The sequence below is a fragment of the Strix uralensis genome, chromosome 1 (assembly GCF_047716275.1).
Source record: "Strix uralensis isolate ZFMK-TIS-50842 chromosome 1, bStrUra1, whole genome shotgun sequence".
In the NCBI taxonomy this organism is placed as follows: domain Eukaryota; kingdom Metazoa; phylum Chordata; class Aves; order Strigiformes; family Strigidae; genus Strix; species Strix uralensis.
In genome coordinates, this window is record NC_133972.1 from 79,561,245 (window position 1) to 79,588,924 (window position 27,680).

The 27,680-nt window shown below is 43.8% G+C and overlaps 2 protein-coding genes across 8 annotated transcripts in view; one reads left to right on the top strand and one right to left on the bottom strand.

Annotated features, from left to right (window-relative positions):
* The window catches only part of SSR1 (signal sequence receptor subunit 1), a 24,709-nt gene extending 13,977 nt beyond the window's left edge, over window positions 1-10,732 (top strand). Inside the window, exon 9 of the mRNA XM_074872425.1 lies at window positions 9,894-10,732. Within this exon, the coding sequence (XP_074728526.1) occupies window positions 9,894-9,921 (28 nt within the window). The 3' untranslated portion in view covers window positions 9,922-10,732. The remainder of the gene's footprint in view (window positions 1-9,893) is intronic.
* RREB1 (ras responsive element binding protein 1) overlaps window positions 10,610-27,680 on the bottom strand; it is a 127,393-nt gene continuing 110,322 nt past the window's right edge. For 6 of the 7 annotated variants that reach the window (XM_074872359.1, XM_074872391.1, XM_074872362.1 and 3 more), the window contains 2 exons: window positions 17,462-18,208; window positions 10,610-14,362 (listed from right to left, as the gene is read on the bottom strand). In XM_074872359.1, coding sequence (XP_074728460.1) covers window positions 13,842-14,362; window positions 17,462-18,208 — 1,268 coding nt within the window. In that variant the 3' untranslated portion in view covers window positions 10,610-13,841. The remainder of the gene's footprint in view (window positions 14,363-17,461; window positions 18,209-27,680) is intronic. The other variant, XM_074872408.1, reaches the window with a different exon arrangement.

Sequence of the window (27,680 nt, forward strand, 5' to 3'; positions counted from 1 at the left end):
ACCAGCAGTCCGCTACTGCTCATCATAAATGAAGTAACAGTTTTGAATTCCTTGTTAGTTTGCTGTAGTTGAAATTTAGCAATAACATTCCAGTGTGTAGTGGTGATTGAACTTTGGCATCTCTGACATTGTTTCTAGTTAATAATCCAGTCTACTACATTTAATTTCTTCAAATGGGAGAATGTAGTTGTTGATTTATCCTGTTTAACAACTTTTATTTTGATACTTGAATTTTCTACTCAATTTTTAGACAGAGAGCTTAGTGTCAGAGGTATGTTACTGATATCATTATTATTACCATCAGCTGAGTAGGGTATAGTTTCATTAACTTTAAGATGGAACAAGTAGCAATTTTGCCTGTGTCTATGCCACCCCTTTCTGTGTGGCAGCAGAAGCATTTATATAATTCTTACCAGTCTAGTTTTCAACAAGCTTACTACACTACCCCACAACTGCTCATGTGAGGTTATGAGAAGAGGAGCAAGGACTCTGAAAGATAGGAGCTAGGGTTTTTTCCTTATTAGTAAGAGATGCTTGAATGGTTTTAGACTGCAAATAAACTATGGCCTTAGTGCAAAGGACTGCTACTAATTCCTTTCTCACAGCTCCTTAACTAGTTCAAAAAATTGTGAAGACTTAATGAGTCTATACTTGGGGTGAGAAAAACTGCTTTAGAGGCCATTTCTACAGTGGTAGCAAAGCATTAATTTAGCTACAGTTAAACAGCATTTGATACCTGTGGGCCTCTGTATGCTGTCTGGTTTGTGACAGCAGTTCATTTTTTTTTTTCCCCTGTATCATTTAATCAGAGTGAGTGGCTGTCAGACTAAAGGATGAGGTATCATCTTTATTCTTCATGTACAAAATAATAAATTGTTGGTAGTGGAGATGAATGGAGCAGACTAGTGACAGCAGTGCTTCTGCTTGTTTCAAAACAGTTATGCTGAACATCATCTTTATCTTAGAATGGATGTAATCAAAAGCATCATTCACTGTTTATTCCTGGAATGCACAGTGCTAAACAGAATGTTGCCATTGAAAGCTCTGAATTCAGGGAAGCAGCAGGAAAGTCAAATACTAATGTAGGCTGGTTGATCTGTTTGTCAGTGTGCCTGATGTACTGAGCAGCAGTTGAGTCTGTTCTCTTTTTTTTTTTTTTCCTCCAAAGGAAGGACAGTACCTACCTCACAGGAGTGACACAAGGGCTTTTTCAGGAGTGTTTTGAATTACTTGAGACTTGCACAGTACACTTCTATGGAGATAGTAAGACATAGCACTAGTGTAACTTGATGGTAACTATGTAGATTCATGTTGTACCAGTTTAACACCCTCACTGAGCAGAATTTAGCAGTTTTACACTAAGACTTTTCTTAAATACACAGGAATTGCAATTAACTTAGAGGAGAGTAAAGCCAGAAAGATCTTTCAGTTTCTGCAGGTGCTTATAGGTGGGCTAAATAACATTCTCCTGACATTTTTCCATTTCTCTAAGCTTTCCCAGGGATTTTTTTTTAAAATCACATGATATAGATGATTGTGTAGATACAATCAACAGTCAGTTTGAGTGACTGATTGTTTTGGATGATTAAGTTCAGATGATGTACTGCAAATGAAATGTTAAATTAACATTTACTTTCTTACCTGCTGACTTTCATTTATAAGTGAGATCAGTTCTCTTGAAAACAGCTGCAGGTTTTTTGTAAAGTAAACTTGATTTTTTTCTTAGCATTGTGTAGCTTTTTTTTTAAAATAAAGCATAAGTATGGCACCAAAAAGCCCGAGTGGTATGCTGGTGCTCTTTTTCTTGATAAGCAACCTGTAGTAGCAAATATGCTCAGAGTGAAAACATGTTTCTATTATAAAGCAGCTTTTCTACAAGTGTATTTGGAGTGGGAATAATAGCAAGGAAGTATTCTGTGATGTTTTGGACAATGGACTAATATTAAGACTAAATTCTTATAAGAATAAGGGAGGGCCCTGGGAAAATGTTCAGTAAATTCTTGAATCCTGATCTGTTAGAACTGAGCCAGTCCCCTACATTTCCAGAAAGAATAACCTATTGTTAAACTGTAGGCAGCATGAAAAAGATCTGTTAAGATGCTTAGAGGCTGCTGGAGCACAAAGTTATAACAAGGCCAAATCCATATAGCTTTAAAGTGTATGCCATTGTCTGACCAAGCCAACAATAATATTCAGGCAGTAATACTGAAGGTGTACTGCCTCCAAACAGAAGGATAGAAAAAAGCAAACAAAAGCAAAACAAAAATGGTTAAATAATAAAGGGTGCTGTGACTCCTGTATTTGTGAACTACATCTGTGGATAAATAAGGGAAAACTTAACACAACTGCTTTTAAGATGTATTTTTAGCTCCCAGAGAACTTAAAAGTCTCAAATTTGAAGTCTGCCTCATCTTTCCCTGAAAAGATCAACATAGATTTCTGAGAGTTCATTTTAGTCTCTATTCTTTCTAAATTAGTCACTGCAGTCTTAATTTCAGTAGGTGTTCTTTCTGTCCCCTCATGTTAGTCTTGATTATAAATTTGTATTAACCAAGAAGCAGTAAAATTTCAGCATTATAACATTCCAGTTCCTTAACTGGTGAGGGAAAACTGAAACTTAACCTGTCTTTCCTCATCTCTTTTGGTCTGTTCAGCTTACATGGAAACTAGAGCTTTTCCTGCCTTAACTGAGTTTCCCTGTGCCACATAAATTCACATAATGAAACTGAAACTTGGGAGCTGGCTCTTTCACATAGTGAAGGGGATACTTGGAGTTAACATACGTAGCAATGCAAGTATCTGAATAAGAGAAATTTTCAAGATAACCTCAGTGTATATTCTAGTAAAACAAATACAGTTCTGCCCTACGGGGCCTGGGTGAAGCTAGACAGTATAGTTTTAATTGAAATGAAGCTGCATTGGTGATTACAAGCATTTACCCTGAAGATAAAATACAATCCTAGGTTCACTAGATGGAAATTATTATAGCCAGCAATACCAAAAGCTGCCAGCTGAGGGATCTCCCAAGCCAGTGACAGCTGCTTCTCATAACAGACAAGCACAGGAGAACTTTAGTCCCTTCTCAGAGAGCAGCATCTAAATGGATGGGCTAGAATGACTGTGTCCGACTTTTCTTAATCATTCTTTGCTCTGTCTTGGTCACTGAAGTAAGTCTGAGCACTGCATTTTTCTGTGCTTTTAGGAAAATAATTTGCAGTGTGAAACTTAAAACTATGAGAAGCTATAAATACTAGTGTCCTGCATTTGCTTCCAAAAAAAGTCAGGGCTAAAGCCATCTACAGGGTCAGTGTGAGATACTGCAGCAGCAGGGATGACAGTGATGCTGTGTACACACTACCTGTTTGTCATCTGGTTTCCTGGCCCTCAGCAAAGTTTCTTGTGACTGAAGTTAGACTGAATTGGGCCTTTTAACTTCATGTGCACCTCGACCATGTTCAGACATAAATAGGTCCACATCCTATCTTCAGCTAGAGTATTTTTTTTCTGCAAGAGATGAATCAGTCCCAACCATCAGAGCATTGAAGTGTACTTCCTTGCATGAGCTGGGATCCACAGTACTACAGAAGTGAGCAGTGCACAGAACCTTCCCCTGACAGCACGCTTGATCCCAACCTCAGCTGCCAAGTCCACCAGAAAGTTTCCAAGACAGACAGAAAGAAAGAACAAACTCTGTTCTTTAGCAGGAGTCCACACAGAAAGGAAGGTCTTAAAATACCCTATTGCGGGTTTCAATTGGAAATGAAAAGTTAGTTTAGTAGCATCTGATGACTATCACATACAGTATGACAAACTGTCACCAAAATAACAGGTTATAATTAGAAGAAAGTGTAAGTACCCTAACAAACTTGATTATGAAGTGTGTTATATTCTCCCTAGAGCCAGTATTTAAGACTTAGTTAATGAATGGTTGTTTGTAAAAGTGCTTCATTCATAGAGAGTGGAAGCATTTCTCACAGCTGGAAATGACATTTTGCCTAACTAATCCTAACTAGGTGCTACTATAAGCAAGCTGACAACCAGGAGGCACATCTTGCTGTTAAGCACCACAGGAAAGGCAGCCTTTCAGAAAGAAAAAACAAATGAAACAGGGTTTAGCTTGTATTTTAAAAAAAATCACACTACACAGGGACCATCTCCTTTCCCCTCTATTAGTAGTCTGACAGGTTGTGGTACTGCAGTGTCCAATTACCATCCACCCTCAACTGAAAGATACAGTGAGGATGAAGTATGAGACATCAGTTGCAGTTGTGTAGCCAGAACAATCACTGACCTCACTGAGTAGTGTTATTCCGTGCTCACGCAGGGCAAGATGTTCCCTCTGTTCCTGTGAAAAACATCTCACTGGGTGTCATTTACTGATCCTTTAGTGAGGTGCAGCACTCCTTGTGGTTACTGCAGTTTTCCTTTAGTGACAATCCCCGAGGGCTGTCACCCCATTATTGCTATTATGCTGGATTTGTAGAACTGCCTCAAAACAGATGTCACTGATTCACTGCAGTGGTAATAAGTACAGGCCACCAAGGATCTGCTGACAAACAGCAAAACATCCCACAGCTGCAGTTCAGTGAAAGGCTGCCACAAGGAACCCTGGGAGAGAGCTGCTATCACTTTTAATTAAAAGTGTTGTTCAACTTAAGTGCCTTAATTTTTAAGCAGGTGTTTTACAGCTGCTACAGAAAATATTTTGGTTCAGAAAAAACTTTAAAACCCTTTACGAGAGGTGCATTCACTCAAAAGTAATAACAAAATGCATTGAAAGCAGCATGCGGCTCTGCATCCTGTGCCAAAATGAGGTGCACAGGCCCCTCTGTTCTCCAGATCCTTTCCTCTCCCTTACCTACACCCCTGGCAAGCTTTTCCAACCAGCTCAGAGCTGATTCTGGGCTTCAGGTAGCTGCACTAGAAGGGCCCTGTGGTTTGAACTCCAAAAGGTACTGTCAGATAACAATCTAGAAAGGAGATCAAAAATGAAAGTTGCTGTGTTGTGGTGCCGACTTTTCACGGATTGCTCTGTATACGCCGGCAGATTGATGCTTTGATTTTCTCTGGCCGTGGAGTATAACAGACCTGATGTATGTAACCTTGAAGTCTGTAAAGATTTACTCATATAGGCATCTTGAAGGCAATAGATGAAATGATGTTAAGTATCCTGACACCAAAAAGAGATTTACTGGCAAAGTGAGGAAAGGACGAGTATTGTATCCTGCTCAGCAGCGGCACATGAGACAGCACGTATCCTGCCATGTTCTACCTCCTCCCCAGCTGCTGCCTGGGAGCCCCGTGCATCAAGTAGGGTTACACTTCAGTAGAAACAGAGGAAAACAGCAAGGAAAAAAGTTACAGTTTTGTTTACAGCCAGGTTTTACCCAGTCACTTTTCCATTCTCAAGCACAGGTCACATGGTAAACCTTGAGTTGCAAACACTCTAGAGAAATATTTATTGGTCAAAGCAAGCCTACATCTCGCAGCTAGCTAGCACTGCCATCGCCCTAAAATAAAACACACATATTTATTTTGGATGCAGATCCATTGGAAGTCAGATGTTGCTCATTTAAGACAAGTCTAGTTGCAAATTGAAGCTGTCATCATTCTCTGTACAATCAGATAGCAGGAGATGGGAGGAAAGGTTAAACACATTGATTGCTTTAGTTACCCAAATGTAACTGAACTCGTTCCTTCACCCACTCCTTTTGCAAGGGCAGGGGCTGCTAGGCCTGTGTGCACAACGCAGACTCACGCAGGGCCAATTCTTAGCGTACCTGCTGCAAAGAGGCATGTTTTGCTGTTTCTCAGATCACGTGTTATAGTAGAAGCAGCGATGTCTCTGGCTGACATTTCGTCCTAACCTTCGCACACTTTTATGAGTAGCATGGCCGTGCTCCCTCCGCGGTTACAGGCTAAAAATTACTGATGGAAAGTCAGCCCACAGCAGAGCTGGCCTTTACCACATTAACCTCTGAGATTATGAAAATAGATCAGGCCTTTCATGATGAAAAGCCTTTTCTCCAGCAAGCTTCTCTCTTATTTACAGCCTCCTATTGACTGATGTTTGTAAACTTCTTCACAACCCTTTGCTGAAAGGCCCTAGAGAAGTTCAAACGCTTTCACAACAGCGTATTCCAAACGCCCATCATCCAGAGTTTCCTCATACACTCCTGGCAGTTTTCCCTGACAAACAAGAGACGTATCTGGCATGGGAGAAATAAACAGCAAGCACAGCAAAGGAGAAAGCTATTTTCAGTTCCTACTACTCACAGGATTGCTACAAGGTTTTCTACCACATTACGCTGTGAGGTTCAGTGAGCCAGAGAAGACTTCCCACTTACTAGTATTTAACATATGAAAAACTCCTGCTTCTTTTGAATGTGGCTTTTTTTAGGCTCTGAGGGGACTTGAGAACTGAAAGTAGGAGGCAATACTAGATTTTTTGGAAAGCCTCACGAGTGCTTCTCAACTCCAACTCTTTACCTAGTTTCAGCTCTACAGGGTGATTTCACATGCATCCTGAATTGAAGGCATCTTGGCTCCTTACCTAGGAATACTCTGAAGGTTTTCATTTCCCTAGAGAATTCAGTCAACTTTCCCCTCTGCCAGGCACCCCATTAACACTGACATGTGCAGATTACATATCACCTACCTGAGGTGACGTGCGCAGCCAGCAACAGCAAGGTAGATGTTCCTGTAGCTCCTCGACATTCCATTCTGTGCAGTAACCTGCCATCAATCTGTGTCTTCACTGCTGTCTTTGAGCAGGCCAACTTCCCTCTGCATCTCTACTACCTTTTTCCTGGGTGTTAATCCACTTAATTTCTTTGAAAAAAAGAGATCTTACTGGAAAAACAGCTTCATTAATATCTTTTTACAATGCAGACCTGCTGCTGCTTCTTCAGCAGTACATAAATACAACACTGTTCTCCTTATCCCCACCCCCCCCTCCCCCCCCACCCCTTGCATTAAATAGGTGTCACTGCCCAGGTGAAGCCACTGATGAGCCCTGGCAGCACACAGCGCTGCTCTTACAGCCTTTGCACCTGGAAGAGGTGCAGCTGGTGAGAGATCCTAAAACACCCAATAACTCTGCCCCAGAACACTCCTTGTGCTCTGCTCCCCCCAGTCCTCTAATCAGTCCCAAGCAAACACATGCACTTCGCAGGACGAGTGAGTCCGTAACTTTTCATAGGACCAAGGGCACACGCCACCAGTGCCTGACACCCACTCAACATGTAGGAGAAACACCTTCTTCTTACTTGATATAAATTGTCCTTTCAGGACTGGTGAGAAGGGGTTAAATCACCTTCCCTGCATTCCCAATAACACAATCCTCAGCTGAGGTGACTAGGAAGGACACCAGCGTGGCCATGCTGAGAAAGGCCAAGAGTTTCAAACTTGTGGAGTGCAGGTCCATGCATCTGCAGGACACGCTTTAGGCTCTGGAGGGGGCTGTCTGAACAAAACTTCTCCTGACTTCAAAACCAGAGGAACAGACTGCAAACGTATACCCCCTCAGCAGGGCTGTTGGCTCAAGAATCCCAGCTGTGCTGAACCTCCTGTCATTTTAGGGATATTTCCACTTTAATCCTGTGATCTAGTGTGGCACTAATTGCCCAAGACTAGGGAAATCCTGTGATCTCTCCTGGACATTTGGTTCCCCTGTTCCCTGCGTGTGCACATGAGGACATGGAGCAGGGAGGGCAGCTGCAGCGTGGGGGCTGGAGGCCAGACCCAAGCCCAGGAACTGCAGAGCTCACACAGGACCCAAAGTCCAGGGGTCACCACGGGGACATGGTGCTACCAAGATGCAGTATGTACACAGCCAGGCAACTGACCACCTCCCCAGGTCAGCCACCACACAGGCAGTGTAGATGAGTGAAATAATGTCATCCCACTAGCAGGTTAGATACAAACCATTTCACACACGCACGCGCGTGCGTGACCCAGCATCTTCCTATGGCCTGTTGCGCTGTTGCAGTGCGGGTGCAGCGAGCCACTCCCCTGCGCAGGTGGTTACAGTTCCTGCCAAGGAAAGGGACTGGAGGGGGAAGTGCTTTACGCAGCTCCTAGGCTGGAGAGCTCAAGTGACCCACGTCACCAGAAGATACCGGTGCGTTGTACAGCTTTTACGCATTTTCCTCCCTGATGTTGACTGCTTGGGTACCCAAGTTCTGGGAAATGTCAGCGTGGCCCATTTATTCCAGTCCAGCAGTTGAACAATCCCAATTAAACAGTCCCAATTAAACAATCTGATGCATTTCCCCATCCTTTTCCTGCATTGAGTGGATGATAAAAGATGGTGCCCCTTAGGCTGTTTGACATACAGAAAGTGCCAGTCATTCCACGCTGGGATCTTGCATCTCCCTTTTGCTCTGAGTCCTAAGCCTCACAGTTTCCAGAAGTGACATTTTCAATCCCATTGTAACTCTACAGAAATGCCTAAAGAAAAAGGCATGTGTGATTCCCCAAACCAGAGGCTTGTGAACAAGGAAAGGTTTCAAGTAAACTTTTGCCCCTTGCCACCTTTGCTAGTTGAATCATGAGTAATTTTGTTTCAGACAGACTTTTTTCAACAAAACAGGGCAAAACACTATGTTAATAGAATCAACAGCACATCATTTCTCATTGTACTCACTTTCTGAAGATCTAGGTGTAGGTATACAGCCCTCCCATCCCTCAAACGCTGGGTACTTTGTGACAGCTGGATAATGGAAAACAAATACTTTTATTCCTTTCTCTTTAACAGTTTGCATTTCAGTAGCAGTAAAGATGCAAAAGATGCTCCAACTGGGCTCCGCATCCTGCTTTGGGACAGCCAGTTTTCACTGTATCTCAAACCAGCTCTCCTGCCCATCCCCGTGGCCCACAGCCCACAGATTCATACTCCACACTTGGAAATAAACACCCTCCTGGTGCCCCTCCCTGCCGAGGCATCCCTCTGGTGGCAGAGGATTTTTATCTTCCCCAAATCTTGATGCTCTGGGGCGAGCGCATGGACTCCACGCCTGAGGCACTGCTGTGAGACAGACCCACAACATGGGGGGCTGTGCCACTCTCTCCACCCATGTCAAGAATTAACCTGCAGCTTCACATTTAAAAAGGTGGGAAAAAAGCTTTAGGGAATGAGGCAAGGAAGAAGCAAGTCAGAGGGGGTACATGGAGACACCACCACCTCCCCATCCCTCTGTTAACCTGATGTTTCAGGCCAGCTCTAGCTACCACTGCCTCCAGGGAGGAGCGGAGGCAGGAGGAGGGTGCGGGGAATGCCAGCAAGGAGCAAAGTTCAGCTGGCCTGCAGGACGTTACCCTGTCGAAGGCAAAAGCAGGGAAATTCCCAACTCGGGAATGGTCACAGTCAAATTTAGGTAGAAGGAGAAAAGGGCTGGGCACACCAATTGTAGCCTTCCATGGCCCAGAACCAAGTGCTAAGTCATCTCTTTTGTCAGTAATTAGCCACAATCACTTCCTAGCCACATAAACTCATCCCGTTTGATTTTACCCCTCATGCCGGGTCCCCACACCCTTTGGATGTGAGTTTCCCATCAGTCTCACAAGAGGAAGGGAGATTTCTCAGGCCAGTGGGTAGAAGAGGGAATAAAGTGATTTTCTGCAGGTTTCCACCCCTTCAGCTCACCCAGAGATACTTCACAGAGCCCTGCTTCATCAGATACCCTCGGTTTGGGGCAGAGCTGGCTGGCTGACTGGTTTTCTTTCAACCTGTCCCTGTTCAGCAGTGAGGGACCAGGTCCTCACCAGGGAGAGTGCTGGGGGGAATTTCAACCTCTGTCATGAAGGCAGAGGAGGCCAGAGGGAGGAAAGCAGCAGCAGTTTACCCCTGGGTATGCCTCTCTGATTCTGAATCTGGTTCACTTCTCTACCAGAAAGAACCACCATCCCAGCAGGGCTTAGGAAGATGCAGATGCTTCAGCTTCGCTGCAGTTCCCTGGCCTCCACAGCTGGATACACAACTCGGATGATTCTCTGGGCCACTGTCCTGTGAAATGTGTTTTATTTATAGGAAAGCATATAAAATGAAGCTAAGGTAGCTCCAACACGCTAAAACGAAGGATTTCTCTCTTTTTTTGACACATGCACGTGGCTTCTGAATACACCCTGAAGATTTCACAGCCATACACATTTATGCAAAAAGAAAACTATGCTGGCAGAAACCTATTTAATTTATATAGAAAACGACTGATAGACTGTTAAGCACCACAACGCGCTGGAAGGACACTCACTTACGTGATCATGGGGCTACAATTAACAAAAAAAGGAAGGAGAACCCTGACCCAATGCCTGTGCAGGAAAAACAGCACCAAAGCACTTTTCTGCTGTCTTCAGTTGCTATGTTAAAGAACTGCACCGAGAGAAAAGCACTGTTTCAAAGGGGTTTGGCTACCAGAAAATGGTGGTCAAAATGAACATGAATTTTCAAAGAGCTGCAATCATCGACTCAAACTCAGTTCAACTGAAGGAAGAGAAACAGTGATGCTATTTGCACAGATAAGCTCCAGCCTGTACATCATCCTCTAGCAGAGAAGTCTGAAAGCAAGTTACAACAAACCCACAAGAAGAGCCACGTCCATTTTGTAACCTATAATTTTTAAATATAACATTTTATTGCTTAGATGGTTTGATACAGAACAACTTTTACTTTTTATTTTGAATTTGGAAGTACTGTACAACTGAATAAAAAGAGGAATAAAAGTACCAAAACAAATGTGTGATTCTCTGTTCATGTGGCATAAACCAGTCTTGTACACAATTCGTAGCAGCAGTTTAAGTTCCCTTTAGAAAAATATGAATTCTACACATTTATTACTGTTTCCTGCATGGGATGAAATCACTAGGATTAAACTTCCTTCGTGGAGAGAGAGAAGAGAGAAAGGAGACACACAGAGAGGAGAGAGAAGATGATGAATCATTCTGAAAATGGAATCAGACTGTCACATAGCCCCCAAAAGTTATTTCACAACAGCCTCAAACAAGGTTCTCTTTTTTTTTTTTTCTTTTTCCTTTGTTTATTTTTTTTTTGCGCTTTCACAGTCAAGTGCTTAATGTAGTGATTGAATTATCTCAATGTTAAGTCCATTGCAACTCAGGCAAAAGAATTTCAGAAGATCCTTTTTTTTGTTGTTTTTTGTTTTTTGTAAAAGCCCTGAGAGAGGAAAAAAAAATAAAAAGATTCAAACAAAAATCGTATAGAGACAAATTAGCTGAACATGCAAACTAAAGCCTAAGATTCACCCATAGTTTAAACACATTATAAATTTCACAGTTTAATATTGGGGGAGGAGGGGAAACAAAAAAAAAACCCCAACAACAGCAACGGTTCTCAGTCAAACTCAACTAATAAAAATGTCAATAAAATGTGGCAAGACCTTATACTCTACTAGGATATAGATAAAGGCTAAATAAAGCTTTAAATCAATAGTGATTATTGCTAGCAGATGTCCCGGCAGGCTGCTGGGAATTAATTACTTGCTACATTGTTCTGCAGCATATAGTTTAGTAATGGCTTCTCCCCCACAGTATTGCGCAGTTTAGTGTGGAGAGTTGCAAAAAAAAAAAAAAACCAACAAAAACAAAAAACAAAAAAGACAAAAACCAAAAATACCCAAAATAATAATAATAATAATAATTATTATAATTATAATAGTAATAACAATTTAAGGGATGCATGAACTGGTTTTAAGTAAGTAGAATGCACCTGGGTAGAGTTTCAAATGAATCATTGGTTGTGATTGATTTATCTGTATCTGGCGTTAGCTTTGTTTCTGAACTGGTTCAAACATCCCTATTTAAAAAAAAAACAAAAACCCACAAAAAAAATAGAAATCACATATACCTCAACCATTTTTTCTTATTCTATTCGCAAGAATATTACTCGAGAACGTTTCTCTTCCTTTGAATTCTGGACAGTGAGATTTCAGTCTCCAGAAATTTTCGGAGAATTTTTAATATAGATATAGATATATATAGATATATATATATATTATATAATATAGACTGGGTCTGAGGCCCACTTCCTCCATGTCTGGTGAGAGCAGGAAAAGCGATTCTGCGGGGGGAAGGAGGGAGGGTCACAGTGCGGGCTGGGCTGGGGGGCTGCAGTGGTGGAATAGCACAGTGAGGCTCCGGCAACGCTATTATGGCTCTGTCTGTCCCAGAGGTCATGACTGAAGGACAATTAACAAACAACAACAACAACAACAACAACAAGGACAACAAAAACGCTGGGCACTCCTAAAAATGCACAGCTACAGTAGGATACATTTCGCTTAACCCCTTCAATATTGGTGGCTGGAGTGTCACCTGTTGCCGGCAACAGGAGCCATACGGAGAAATTCCAGCTGCCAGCATTAAAGGGGTTAAATTATTGATATGAAATTTAGACACACACCTCAAGTCTTCAAGCATCAACCCCAAAATCTCAGGAAGAATTTTTTTTTAATTTATTTTATTTATTTTTAACATGTCTTATATCTGTAGTTTTATTACCAGTAGTACTTTCTTGCTCTAGAACATGACAGTAGCAAGATGACGGTAAGGCTCGCATTTCTCTCTTGCTTGCTTTCAACTGGAAGACGGAGTAACTTTGCTCTTTAAGTAACACACGCTGTCACCGATGTCATTGCAACAAGATTAACCTAGTACTCGCAGTGCCTTTCTTATGCACTTGGAGGGGCCTTACACAGCCCCCTCGTTCTCACACGCTTCTCCCCCCAACACACACGCACGCACACGCACCCACACGCACACACTCGCACCCCACCACGAGTGAGATGTTCCCCTGTACAGGTGTGATGATACCTCGCTGGCCTCCATTTGACTCTCCGGTCAGAGGAAGGGTTTCATTTAAAGTACAGTAGAAGAGCTGCAACATAAGAAGAGGAGCTGGTGAAAGCATTAAGTCAAACACATTTTGAGAGGGGATCCAAGCTGCGTTATACATCTGCGTGGGCAAATATTGCCCATTGGTTTCTGCTGACTGCAGAGACAAGCAAACTGATGGATTTATAAAATAATAATAAAATAATAATAATAATATACTGAAGCAAATCAAACATATATAACAGCGGGTGCATAATTTCCATAGGTTACGTTGCTATGTAACTCCTCTCTGTAGACACACTCAGTCCATGACGGCCAGAAAAACCCCCTAGGATTTAGACGACCACTTCTAATGCTGAAAAGTGGAAACAAGTGTGAGGTCGAAATCTGTTGTGTTTCCTGCTCTTGGCTTGAACCACTCTGAACACCTTCAACTGCCACGTTGTTCAGGCCTGGAACAGGCTTAATGCTCCACCATGTGGCAAATGCAAGAACATCTACTGAGAAAGAACAGTAAGTCAACATCTCATCTGCGTTTCCTCTGACTATTTCATATGAAATTCACATCATTTTTCTTCCAGTTATTGGCTGTGGTATCCAAGGGCCTCCCACCCCACTGCCCCCATTTCCAGCTCAGAGAACAAACACAGCGACTATCACAGATATACAAGAACAAGCTCACGCACACCAATACAAAAGGTAACATTAATGCTTAAATGAAAAAGGTCCTCTCCAAATAATTCATTAAAATATTAAAAAAAAAAATCATTTTTGAAAAAAATCTATAATACCAAAAGATCTAATAAAGTAGTAAGGCACTCAAATCAGTATATACTGTAGTCTGTTGCATTATTATACTGAAAGGCATATGGCACCGCGTTCAGTCTGCCATACTCTCCCCACAGCTGTAGGTCGCTCTTCCAAAACAAGACTCCAGCAACCTTGCTCTGCTGGCTTCAGTTTGCGTGCTGGGACGGGTCCAACCTCCTAGCAAGTCACTCAACCCCCAAGAGCTGAGGCGCACTGTCTGCAGAGGCAAGGATGTGATTCATGGGAGACTTTTTGTTGTGCATCTCCAGCAAGTCTTGAATGAAACCTGAGGGCCTCTCGTGCTCGGAGCTACCCCGAGGTTCCTGGTCTTTTGTGGTCTGTTTCTGTGCACTCTTGGTGGGTTCCGCGAGGCAGGTGCTGGCTCCTCGCCCGCTCGGCCTGTCTTCTCTGCAGGGGGAGTCCTTGACGGTGCCGGCCAGGGACTCTTTTCGGCTTCCCATGAGGGATGTATGGCTGCTGACGCCCCCCGCAGAGTCGCACTCGTTTTCTGAGATGGGGTTGGTGCCACTGTGGCTAGATTCATTTTCGCTGTCTTCTCCGCACCTCGACTGGGTCTCCTCCTTGTCGCTCTCCTTCCCATGGTTTCGGGCATTTTTGACTTTCTGGTGTATGCGCTGGTGACGAACCAGGCTGTGTTTCAGAGTAAAGGTCCGTTCACAGGTTTGACACTTGTATGGTCTCTCACCTAGAATAGAATTAAAATACAAAGTCAGCCGTAAGGTCACAAATGTGCCTCCCTCTTGCTTCAAGCAGCTCTACACTTGGGAAATTCAGTACCTATATCAAACACGGGTGTCGCATTTATGCAGATTTTTTGCTTCTGTATTAACAAACTAGCTGATGGCATGCAAGAGGGAATACAGATAAATCGCTTGGGGCACAAATAAAAAAACAAAACTAAGTGTCTTGAGATTTCTACAAGCTTGGTATGGCCCTGCACTAAGGAGGGAGGAAGACCATAAGCCCCAGGTGCTTGTCAGCATCCAGTCTAATTTAGCCAGCAACTTTTCTGGAAGAAGTTTGCAGTCGTCCTCCGGAGCTCAAAAGCCTTTGTCAAACCAGTCCACTATGGGGGCTCCCTGCTGCAGGTCAGCCCCTGAGACACACGGAGGGAGAGGACTTGAGATGGAAGGATGAGGATACTCCCCAGTAACTGCGGTCAACAGCACTTAAAAGCTGAACCAAACAGCATGTGAGAAAAATATCTCTCTCTCTCAGATGCTGACAGATGCACAAGGATGAAACGCACAAGTTAATCACCAAAGTCGAAGAGAAGCTGTCAGGAATTACCCTTGCCACAACGGCCCCTCCTCCTTCTGTGAAGCAGAAGACAGTATCACCACATTTCAAAACAGACACAGAGCAGCTAAAGGACCTAGATTCGTCAGGTATTCATGGGGCACGGGAGGTGCCTGTTAGAGGTGATCAAAATTTACTGATCAAGTGAAAAATGCCTGCCTGGGGATGTTATTTACAGAGCTGCTGGTGTTCCTCAGCCCACTGGTGCTTTAGGACAGGAGGGACATGTGAAAGTCCCTGAAAAACCTCTTCACACCCATTCCAGAAATGCTACTGAGAGGACAAAATTCTTCCTCTTATTTTGCAATCTTAAGCCACAGAGCAGCTGTAGGCATCCTCTGCCATAATCAATAAGTAGTCTGCTCTGATCTTAGAGCTGCTTTTTGCACCTGAAATGCTTGATTACTTTCCTAAGCATAAGCTCACCAGAAAACAAAGCAACCACAGTCCCACAGAGAAAATTCCCCAAAGTCCCAACCAAGCACAGTGCCCCAAGGTGCTGTCTGTCCTGAAGAACCAAAGGTTCCACCCTGGTCGCTTCATTCTGTTTCCGATTGCACCCATTAAAAGATTTTTCAGTGCTGCAATTCCATCAAGACACCATCTTGTGCCAGTGAGCATACAGAACAAGACCCTCGCGGCTCATTTCTCACTTGTAACAGTGCTTGGGATCATTAAAAGAAAACCAACTGCCAACTTGAGGTGGCTGGCTGAAATGTGCAAGTGGGTCCTGATGTCCCTGGGAAGCCTGATGCTTCTTAGAAACGTTTCTCTCCAGTGCCCTGCTCAGGCATCTGCTATCAAGGTAGGGCACGGCTCCCCGGCAGCATTTTCAGCCGACAGCCTTTGTCCATCCAGCACTTGGTTGTGGCCGATGCAGTGCTGTGGCTCACCCTGTGCTTGGGCAGGCAGCACCAGAGCATCCCACAACTACTTTCGGGGAAGCAGCCTGCATTGGGAGAACGAAACATTTCCAGCCCGATTGCTATTCAGTAGGCAGGCAGAGGTTTCTTGCACACTTCAGCGTGTCCCAAACATTCCTATTCTGAGTAAAGAAATTCCAAAACCTTACAGTTATCTTTAAAAAGCCCACACATTAAAACTGTAGTATAAGCAATGTTACAACCTGACAGTATTTTGTCAATATAGCTGAACAAGTGGGAAGGAGAGAAGGAGGAGGAAAGTCACAGTATTGAGGCAAAATCCTCAGTTGAAAATGTGTTGATCTAACAGTGGGGATAGGTGGTATTTACATTTATTAAATTTGAAGAAAGCACTGTCCCGCGTTCCTATTCAACACCTATCCTATGTTAAAACATCCTTCAGTATCAAATAAGAAAGAGAAACAAACGGGAGAAAAACATACTGACAAGACCCACATAGCTCGGCATGCAATGAAGACAACTAAAACATACGGTATGGGAATCCCCACGGGCACACATCATTTGGGGGTAAAGCTCAGTACTTCAGATATTAGCATCCCAAAGCTTCTGAATGTATGAAAATAGGCACAAGAATGGGACCTGTCCCCTGTTTCACTTGTGGCTCAATGACAGAAGAAAAGAGGTCGATTTTGCACTTGATAGGTCAATATTTGTTATTTAGAAGGACAAAAAAGTCTGGTTAAGGCCCTGTCTTTGGTGTAGTTTACTAAGTATCACTGTCAATGACAGCACAAATATTTTGTTAATCACAAAGATCTTGTCTTCAGCAGAGAGCACCTTCAAAAGATACAAAATGTCAAACTGCATCAGTTTTCCCACCTCAGAGCAGCTCGCTGACAGGTAGAATGCATCATTAATAAGGATGCATTAATAAGGATGAATAATTCACCTTTGAGCTGGCTCATGGTTTCATCTCATTTGCAAGGCACTGCTGCAAACCGTGTATCGCATAAAGCAATCCCACATATTTTAACTGCTGAGTTAAGCCATCATAAAAGTGTTTTACTACTCGTGTTCTACCTTCCCTGCCCAAGTCAGAATGAAGAGCAGGGTGCCCACCGTAGCTTTGCCTTTCACTCAAGCAACAGGTCACGCAGACCACCAGCACATTGCCTGTACCAGGCTTAGATAATCTCTAACATTTCACTCAGAGATGAAGTCTTATCATATACTGCCAGGTTTCTCCACTGCTTGTCAAAATGCTCAAAGAGGCCACATGACAATGAGGGAGTCAGAAGCTGGACAGAACAACTGCCCGGGGATCTCCACACTTGCCCTCACCTCCAAACTCTGCAAGCAAGCATGGGGAAAAACAGTTTGGGAATTGAAGATAAGGCAGTGGTGACAATTCCCGCTCCCTTGATAGGCTTTGTATGCAGCATGGAGGATTGGGCAGAGAAGAAACCCTGCAGAAACCAGCAGGACTAAAAGCAGTTTCTCCAACCTCAAGTGCTAACAGCAATTGTGCACCTACAGAGCAGATGCCTCAGTCTGGTGGCAGACCTGCTCGCAATCTGTTCTGCCCTCAAGCCTCCTCTTACCTGTATGAGACCGCATATGTCGCGTCAGATCTTGCAGAGACCAGAAACGCTTGTTGCACACAGTACAGACTTTCTTTCTTTTGTCTGCTTTTGCAGTACTATTAGCCCCATCAGTCTTTGGTTTTTTGTCATCACTGCTCTTCTCAGTGGACTTTCTCTCTGTGCCTTCCCCCTCAGAGATGCTTTCGCTCTCTTCATTCTCCTTTCCTGTTGCCTCACAGTCCACAGGAGACTCCACTACCTTCAAGTCCATCGGAGACTCTTCCTGCTCAAGACCAGAGTCCTGCATCGAGGGAGCTCCTGAATCATCCTGAATGTTTTTGCTTTCATCCTCACTGCTCCTTTCATCCTTTCTGTCCTCACGAGTGTGGGCCTTTTTGTGACGGCTAAGAGTGCCAGCAAACTTGAAGGTTTTGCCACAAATGTCACAGGCATGTTTCCTTTCAGTCTGAGAACCGCTGCCTGCACTCTGGTCACTCTCTGTCAGCTTGAAGTCCATTAATTTGCTGGCAAAATTGAGGTCAAGACTTTTGTTACTTACAGAATCTTCCTCAGGGCCCTCTTCATATCCATCTGCTTTTTCTTCAGCATCCTCTTCTGCCGGAGGGGAGTCAGCCTTTTGCTCCTCCTTGGGGCTGCACTCACTCTCTGGAAGCTCTGTTATTTCCTCTGGCTGTTCCTTCTCGCAGGAGGTCAGGTCCAAGACTTCGTTTCCTGTAGCTAGTGTCTCTGCATCAGACTGGCCGTCTGCAAGCAAACAGAGAGAAACTTTCAGTGGGATGCTCGCTACTAATCCACAACTACCAGCAGCAAGGCTGCACAGGGACCCACGAGCATTGCTTTTCATCAAACGTCCAAACATCTGTTTCTGTTATCTGTGACCTAGGGCAGTAACTTACAGCTGAAAAGAGATCAAAACACCACAGAACCCAATTAACAAGATGATTAAAAATCTGTAACAAAATGCTTTCTTTTCCAAAATACACTCACATTCTTGGCAGTTTCTTGAAGTAATTTTAAATATATTCACTTTTACTAGAGAACACAAAACATGAGACACCAAAGAAGAGTTGAGGTCACTACTATTACAAATACACTGTTCCAGAAACACATGAATGTATTATTTATAAAGTCATGGATGAAAAATGTGGACATAGATCAAAGTAATATATATCCACATACTAATCAAACTGATTTATAAGCAGCAGGAAACGCTTTTCAAAGGCCTCATGCAACCAATTGGTACAATTAAAGGTTAGTGCAGACAATAACACAGAGATCAGTTTAAAAAGTCAGGTATACATCATATAAGCAAAAGATGCAGAAGTTCATCCACAGAGGTCTTTGACACACACTCTTTGACACACCACCTGGAACCAAAACATAAAGCCAAGATGCAGTAACAGGCAGCACCCTTCACTGTTTCACAACTACTCCAACAAGAAGGCAAAACTACCTAAGATGTCCACCTTAATGACCTCCTCTGCTTCCTTATCAATTGGTAGCATTAATGTTACTGAAGACATCTCAAAAAATTAAACCAGATAAGGTTCCTAAGGAGAACAAAGGGTTGGAGCTGTAGCCCTCCTGAGCTCTATACAAACAGCATATGTGTAAATAGGAAATAAGCTGGACTGGATCGGGAGGCCAAAGCTGACGATGATGCATGGCATGTAAGTGCATCCCCATCGCCACTTTCCAACAACCGTTCCAGGACATGAACTTTGCAAGTTGTGCTTTCTGAAAGTTGAAACTTTCCTTGCTTTAAGTCCTCCACCCCACCTCCTTCTTGTTGACAGCATGCAGCCAAGGGAGCACACAAGCTACCAGGCATTTCAGCATTCATCTGCAAGCCTGATAGAAGCTGAGTAACTACAGGGATTTAGAAACTCTAGTAGAGCAGTTTGGGTTCTCCATTTGACACAGTACAACACGTACTTGTCTCCAAATTGCCTAGATTTCCTATTACAGGCTTTTTCATAAGCAAAGAGTAATGACAGAAGATAAGAAGACAGTTCTCAGGCACTTCATAGTTCAAATGTAGTCTTGCAACGCGATTTGCACTGACCCCATCTCCCCACCCAAGTGATAATAAATGGCCATTAAACAAATGTCAAAGCTTAGCAGCATTTCCAGTAATCGTGAACAATCACTTAATAGAGCATAATCCTCGATATGCTTTTTCTTGGGGGGGTGCAAGGGGAACAAGTGACCTGTCAAAAAAAATTAGCTCACCTTTTAATCAAGACAGATCCATCTACACAGACAATGGATTACACAAAAGCTTTCCACAACGTTCATTGCTCATCTAACTATCTGCCCACTAAAACACCCAATCAAGCCATAATCTGTGTATAATGCTAACAAATTTGAGGATGTGGGCATCTGAAAACAAAGGTCACCTGCAAGTACCCTATGAATCTCCATTTGAATTCTGTGTTTTGACTCACTGATTAAGTCTTGGCTATATTAAGGTGAAAAAAGAAGGGGAAAAAAAGCTATTTTAAAGAAAAAGAGCTAATTTCTAAAAATCAAGCTGAAATGCTGATGCATAATAATTAAGGGGAGGCACTGCTTCACAGTCCAGAGAAAAAGGAGCCAGGCACATATGATGATCACTTACACAGCCTCCTTGTCTCTGAATCCTATTCAAATCATGCATGACTTTCCAATTTTCCCCTAATTCTCCCTTTTTCTTTTTCTGCTTCCAGTATATCCAAAAATATATTATTTTTCTTATAGTATACTCATCCTTCAAGGAATCGTACCTAAACTCCATCTCCCTTTTTCCTCTCCTCTGTGCCTGGGCCCCTTCCCAGCTATTATTCTGTTCTTGAGTGGCTGGCCCACAATTACATTTTCCTGTGCACGAGAGATACACTTCAAGGGATAGGTGGTTCACAGGTAAGTGCCATTCATTGCCTTACTAGCACAGGCAAACAGATGAGGTCGACATCAAGAAAAACAAACACCAAGTTTAAACAACATGCCTTCACGAAGACCACTTCAGACCCCAGGAGCACGGATGTACATGGGAGCAGGACTTTCTCTTCCAAAGCCGGCCCACCAGCCCTGAATGAACACATTCAAAACTCAGGTAGGGACATAGCCAGGAACGTGCTGACACGCGTACGTGCTTGGATGAGTGCTCTTCCTTCTTACCTGCACAAACCAGACCTACTGTTTTCTTTGTCGAGGAGTTTCACAGGCCGCTTATGAAACTTCATGCATATCATGAACTGGCAGTTCCTGACTAGTCGAGCTGCTCTGCGGTTACCCCCAACCTGCGTGGTTGGTTTTGCAGCTGGTGAAAAAGAGAGCTGCTTTGCACAAATCCTGGCTGTTTGGGGATGGGTGAGAATCAGCCCCACTCTGCTGCAGCCGAACTGGAATAGCAGCAGGGGAGTTGTGAAGGTGTGTGGGAAACACGACAGTCATGAAGACAGCCGTGTCAGGTCCGGTGTGGGATTTCTACCGCGGTGCAAGGGACAGCTGCACGGGTAGTCTCGCACTGGCAGCTGCTCCATCCACTCCAGTAGAGCTTAGGCTTGGCTTACACTACTGGTTTTTCCCCACTCAGATGCCTATCTACAGCAACAGAGACCTTGCTGGCCATACAACTCCAGCAGGCTTGTATCTTACACAAGGAGAAGGAGGATTTTGACTGAGCCTTCTGATCTGGGAAAACATCCCTTCAATGGGGCCAAGCTCCTCTCAGATGGGTAATTTCTGTTTCCAGAATTTTGCTGATTTACAGTGCAGAGCAGTTGCTTGCATCCACACAGTGAGGAAAGCAGGACATGTGGGAAAGGCCTGCCGTTTCTTTCACTCCTTTCCCCTCTTTACTTACTAAGATTGTAAAATGCTTTCTGGTCCATTTGTTATCTCACAGATATTTACACTTGGTGAGTCAAGAGGACAAGAGTGGAGAGGTCTGCTTGCCAAGGCTCCCACCCACTGCCACTTCTTCAGCAACCATGGGAGCAGAATACATTACCTTGTCATGGACAACCAGAGTTTTTGTCACTCCTCCAAAGTGAAAATAAGAAGGTGACACTACTTGATGATGTCAATTCTGACACTGGAGTCAAAGACCATGGGCAAGGTAAGGGAGAAAGAGCAGACAAGCAGGGAGGTAAGGACGTACAGAGGAAGGCAAGACAAAGCAACCACTGGTAGCTCAGCTGCTGCCTCGTCAGCTCCTGGGAAAAAATGAACTTCTCAGGAGATATATTCATAAGCAAAACCTCAAGGACTCCATCTGAGAATCCAAAAACTTTTCCGCTTGCATGAAAGAAACCACTATATAGTTGCAGCCAAAATCATTTTTCCTTCAAACTGTGGAAAGAAAAGACTGTTCTGCTGAAGTTTATTTACAATTCAAGTTGCAGTTTTCAGTCAGCCCAGTCAGAAGAGTCCGCTTAATCTTTTATAGGTGGCAAGAAAGAAAAAGAAGTAAACTGCTCTCCTGCATACACAAACCAAATTACCAAGAGAGACACCAAATGAGGAAAGTTTCAGATAAAAGAGCAGATACAGATCAAGGTGGGGAGGCTGCTGGTTTGATTCTGTTTTCCCGTGGTTTTCTTTTTTCCTGGAACTAAGGTGGAATAGAGAGTAGAGCTTCAGATGCTAAGGAGTTATTAGATAAAACAGGGTGTTGCAATGGAAACTATTTTGTGACTAAAGCAAGTGTTTATTGCCAAACATTCCTGACAACCCTAGAGAAGTGTTAGAAAACCCATCACGTAAATAATGCTCAAAACTGGAGCAGACAGAGCCCTGGAAATGGATGTTGTACAAGCAGTTGGCATTATCAGTCAGATGAGCCGATGATTTATTCTTTTCCCTAGATTAACTGAAATAACCCCAGCTAATCTTGTACTTTACAACAGACGCAGCCACCACTAGGTGGTAGCAGTCTAGTAAATTTGGGATTTTTTGGACCCACTCACACAACGCTGATTCTACTTCCAGCCACGAACTGCAAGAACATCTTTCCAACCTGCAGAGTCAACTTGAAAAATTTTGGGGGTTATCTTCGTCCATTTTTATTGTAAACACTCTAAACACTAAAATTAAGCCGCCATCATTACATCACATGCACACACACAAGTTAAATATTTAATTAGCTCACAGTTGAGAAAGCTTTTGGTCATAACTGCATAGCTTTTGAAATTAAAATATTTGAGATAGAAAAGGACTATTTACAATAAATGGAACTGAATATATCTGGGGAAAAGGAGAAAAATAATGCAGGAAGAAAAACCACTTTTTGCTTTTGACACAAGGTATGATCCCCCAGTACCTTCAAGAGAGCAGCTGAAGTCACTGACACAAATAAAAGTGTTCAGGACTAGCTCTAACTGCACCTACCAAGTGGAAATCTGCATTGAAGGGGGGGGGGGGGGGGGCGGGGGAACCCCCAGACTTTGAGTTTATGGTGAATTCCACAGTTTAGCAGAAAGTTTGATGTAGAGCTGGCAATACAATCAGCAAGTTACACACCATCTCCTCAGTACCTTCCAAACAACAGCTCTAGCACTCAGGCCAACCCCCAGCAGCAAGCAACTCGCTTTAACCTGAGCTGTGGCTCTGAAGCAACTGTTAAACTTTGCCTGACACTGAAAATGCAGTTTTAAGCCCTTTGTCCTCTAGGAAATGCCCACAAATGTAGTTCAGAGGTACAAACAGCTAGAACAGTTTGGAAAAACAAAAAGTGCCCCACTATGCCAAGGCCTCACATGATTTCTGGAGGGATCACAGAGTGGCAGATATCTAGAGCAAAGATGAATTCTGCTAAATGCTAATTGGAAAATTCACTGTTGAGTATACTTACTTTGACAACATCTGCCTAGTTAGCACGGAGCAGTTGTGCTCAACCTGCTCACATTAGGGGCAAGCCTCTTTAAGAAGGGATCTTTCCTTAGCAAAGTTTCTTTCTGTATTACGTAAGACATAATCCCTTACCCCATTCCCATCCCAGATCTCTCCTCCGTCAACTGTGTTTTGTTGCAATAAGGGAGCATTCAGAAAGCCCTAAGGAGACAAAGGCAGGGCTGCTTTAACATGATGAAATTGGGCGATTCATTAAGTTTCTCCACAATTTCATTGTACACCTCTCTGCTGGTACAGGTCTCCCCCAGTCTGACTGCTGCGAGCTGGGCAAGGTGTCCTCGCTTTGCTTCAGGTGCTTTAGACCATTCCCTTCCTCTCCATGCAGCAAGGACATGCACAAGCCCTATCACTCACACAGTCTCCTTGTCTCTGAATCCTATTCAAAACCACCATCCTGTTTTTGTTTTGGTTTAAAACAAGACCAAAAGAAACCCTCTATAAACTTGTTCCCAGTGACACTCCATTGAATTGTGCTTCCTGTCTTACACCTCATCTTAAAGCTTTGTTTCGTTTATGGCTGACCAAACAGCATCCAAGCATCTCCCTCATTCCTGTTCCTTCTGGCATGCAGTGAAATTTGGACAATTATTCACTTCCAAGTACAGCCCTTGCACGGGCTCTGCATGTGAGCCCCAAGCATGCTACTCACCCACCTTTTAAAACCAGCACAAAAAAGAGAAAGGACCCCATTTTAAACTAAGCCACAGTTTTAAATTGTTAATTTACTTCTACTGATTTTGAATCCCATTTTGCTTGGACAATGGAGGGACACCACAAGTCCAAAGTTGTTGAATGGTTTTAGACCATGATTAAACACCACTTGGCAAAGCCACTAAGTTGTGCTATAAAGTGCACACGGTAACTATAACAGTATAGGATCTGGGCTCCTTCCTTGCTGTCTAAAGCTGTTATTTGAAGACACAAAGCATTCGACAGCAAAAAGCCAATTTCAACAGCATCTATCCCCAGCGCCTCCCAGGAGATGCTGCCAACTCCACACCTCAGCTGCATCAATGTGCTCTTTTAGGGCCATACCGCCAGCCAGATCCGGGAACTGATCTCACGACTGCCGGTCCCTCCCCTTGCCCTTTTCATTTTTTTGGGCGGCTGGGTCAGCTACAACTGTGGGGATGAACAGCTGGGAACAGGTTGAGCCAGTACGGTTGAGAAGTGCTTTGTGTTATCCAACCGTGGCCCAAGGCTCTGTCTGCCGGGGGCAGGTCAAACCACTCTGACCAGCCCAGTGCCACTGCAAAGAACAATATCTACATCCACCAAAGTCCTACGAGCAGCTTTAGAAACGCTTTCCCCCTCATCCCACCAACCAGCTGAGCTGCGTCAGGATCCCTCTGACTACAAAGAAAGTTTTCAATAGACCCAAGTAGGACATTTTAGTTTCATTCCACTGTGAAGATTGTCAGAGGTGAGCACTTTCAGAGCCCTTTCTGCAGACTTTTGTTCTGCAAAGGGATCATGTTATAACATGAGTCTTCCTCTCATGCTGTAGCCATCTGTTGTCTGCATAGGCAGGATGAGCCCACGTGACACCCCAGATACCGTGCTACAGCCCTGTGAAGTTACAGGCTGTTAACATGGTAACAAGGCAACTTAGTCTCTTCATGATAGGCAAGATCAAATCACGTCGTAACATGTCCCCAGCATGGCAGATTTTAATGTCAGACTAGTACCGAGACCTGTATTACTACATTTGAACCACTGCAAGGCAACCTGCTGTATTAAAAGAAGAATGGATGAGAGAGGCTGGGAAGACAGCAGCCTTCCCCAAACAAACCAGAACTTGGAAATGTAAAAGGAAAATCCTGTGCACACTTCTGTGCAATCTGATCAGCAGCTACTCTGAGGTTGAGAGTAACAACTCATTCATAATTTTAGCCACCCTAATACACAGCGACAACTTCTTGCTGCTTTTAGGTTTGCTCCTTCAACAACTTTCCCATGAAACCGACTCAAAGTGACACAAAGTGACCCCGTCTCTTCTGGAGGTGTGAACACCTTACAGGAATGTCTCCCTTGTGCAAACACTTTTCAGGCAAGGGACATGTACCATCATCTGCTGAACTTCCTTCTTGCATCCATCCCATTTGGTCAGCACAGGAAAACCCTGAGTGACTACGCTCACCCTTGGTTTCATGTCAGCTTGTCCCTTCTGACTAAATGCCACTCTCCTGCCTACAACAAAGCCTTGCATGATCTGACAATCAATCTACTTCAATGCTAAACTCTCAAAACAGAGGGGGCAATACCATAGCAGGTGAGCTTCAATGCAGATGAATATAAGGTAGAACACCTCTGGAAAAATAATTTAAAACATGCCTATGTGATGCTGAATGTGGTACTGGCAGGTACATTCAGGCAGGAAGTTTTGGAGCCATTGCTGACAGGTCTCCAGGATCACTGGCTTGGCCTGCAGCAGCAGCCAAACTAAAGCCAAGAAACATCAGGTACTGCAAGCAAGGGTATTGAGAGCAAGACCAAGGCTTTGCTGCTGTGTAAAGCCCTGGTGTGCCCTTGTTTCAGGTGGTGTCTGCACTTCTGGTCTCCACACCACAGAAAGGAGACAGTCATGTTGCAGATGGCACACAGCAAACCTGATCTAAGTGATAGGGCAGCTGCCCTGTGAGGAGATACCAGAAAGGTTCAGGCTTCTCGCTTTGAAGGAGAGAGGGGGCTGTTATAATTGAGTTTACAAAGCACGAAGGCAGCTGAGACAGTGCACACAGAACTACAATTCCCCAAATCCTGCAATACTGAAACTAAGGGAGGACTCTCTGAAACTAGCAGGGGATCAGCTGAAAACAGATTAAAAAATAGTTCCTTACACAGCAGGTAGCGAACTTCTGGAGCTTGACACCAGATGAAGTCGGAGGCAGACAGCATCAGCGTGTTCAGAAAGCAGTCAAGAGAGACTCACACAGGTCCATAAACAGGTAGTAAAGGGAGCAGGCAAGGATGTGCCCTCTAACACGCAACCCTAATGCATCAGTTGTGGATGCTGATAAAGCATTCAGAGGAACAGACCAGAGGAAGAGGCCGGGCCCACATGCTCACCCTGAATAGCACATCCTATTGCTACCATGAGAGACATGAGTACTTGGCTGCAGGTACCACTGCTCTAATATGGCAGGGCGCTTCTCATGCCCTTACGCTTCGCCTGTCTGCAGCGTTCAGTCCCACCAAACACAAGTTGGGCTTGCTATTCTGAACAGCCAGGAAAAACCGTATATGACACTGTGAGATCCAGCATCCTCTTCCTTAGACTGGGGGATAAGCACATTCCTCCTCAGGTAGCAGCTGGCAACTCCAGGTTTGTGCAAATTCTGTTACATTTGGTAGAAAAGACAATAACACATTTTGACAGGGGAAGGGCTTCTGGCCTTACACAAGAAAAAAGTATATCTGTCCTTCTCATGTGTAATAGGAAACTTGGTTTTTTTCCTCTTTGCCCTTATTGCTTGGTGATCAACTACAACATCTGACTGCAAGCTCCTCAACAGCAGGCTCTCTTCTGAGACGTCTATCACCCATGTGAATCTGACATAACTTCCATCAAAGCCATGGGGCATCTTTCCATTGAATTCAGTGGAATCAAGCCCCATACGTTGAATAAGCAATCAATTACTTCCCCACAGGAGAAAGTTTTTCATGTCTGTAATTCATTTAAATGACTAGAACAAGGGAAGGGACTAAGCTCAGGAAGAGTTGAAAGAAAAGCCAGGGATGCAATGCAATGAAGAAAGCTGGCCTGCAAGACTTCATGATGAAGAAAGAGACTGTGAGGATAGTTACTTGTAAATCATAGAATCACAGAATACCAGGTTGGAAGGGACCTCAAGGATCATCTGGTCCAACCCTTCTTGGCAAAAGCACGGTCTAGACAAGATGGCCCAGCACCCTGTCCAGCTGAATCTTAAAAGTGCCCAGTGCTGGCAAATCCACCACTTCCCTGGGGAGATTATTCCATTGGATGATTGTTCTCATTGTGAAAACTTTTCCTCTTGTGTCCTGTCAGAATCTCCCCAGGAGTAACTTGGGCCCATTACCCTTCATCTTTTCCATGTGACTCCTTGTGAAAAGGGAGTCTCCTTCTTTGTAGCCACCCCTTAAATACTGGAACATGGTGACAAGGTCTCCCCTAAACCTTCTCTTCTCAAGGCTGAACAAACCCAGTTCTCTCAGCCTTTCCTCACATGGCAGGCTTCCCAGTCCTTTGATCATCTGTGGCCCTTCTCTGGACCCTCTCCAGCCTGTCCATATCTTTTTTGCATAGTGGGGACCAAAACTGAACACAGTGTTCCAGTGT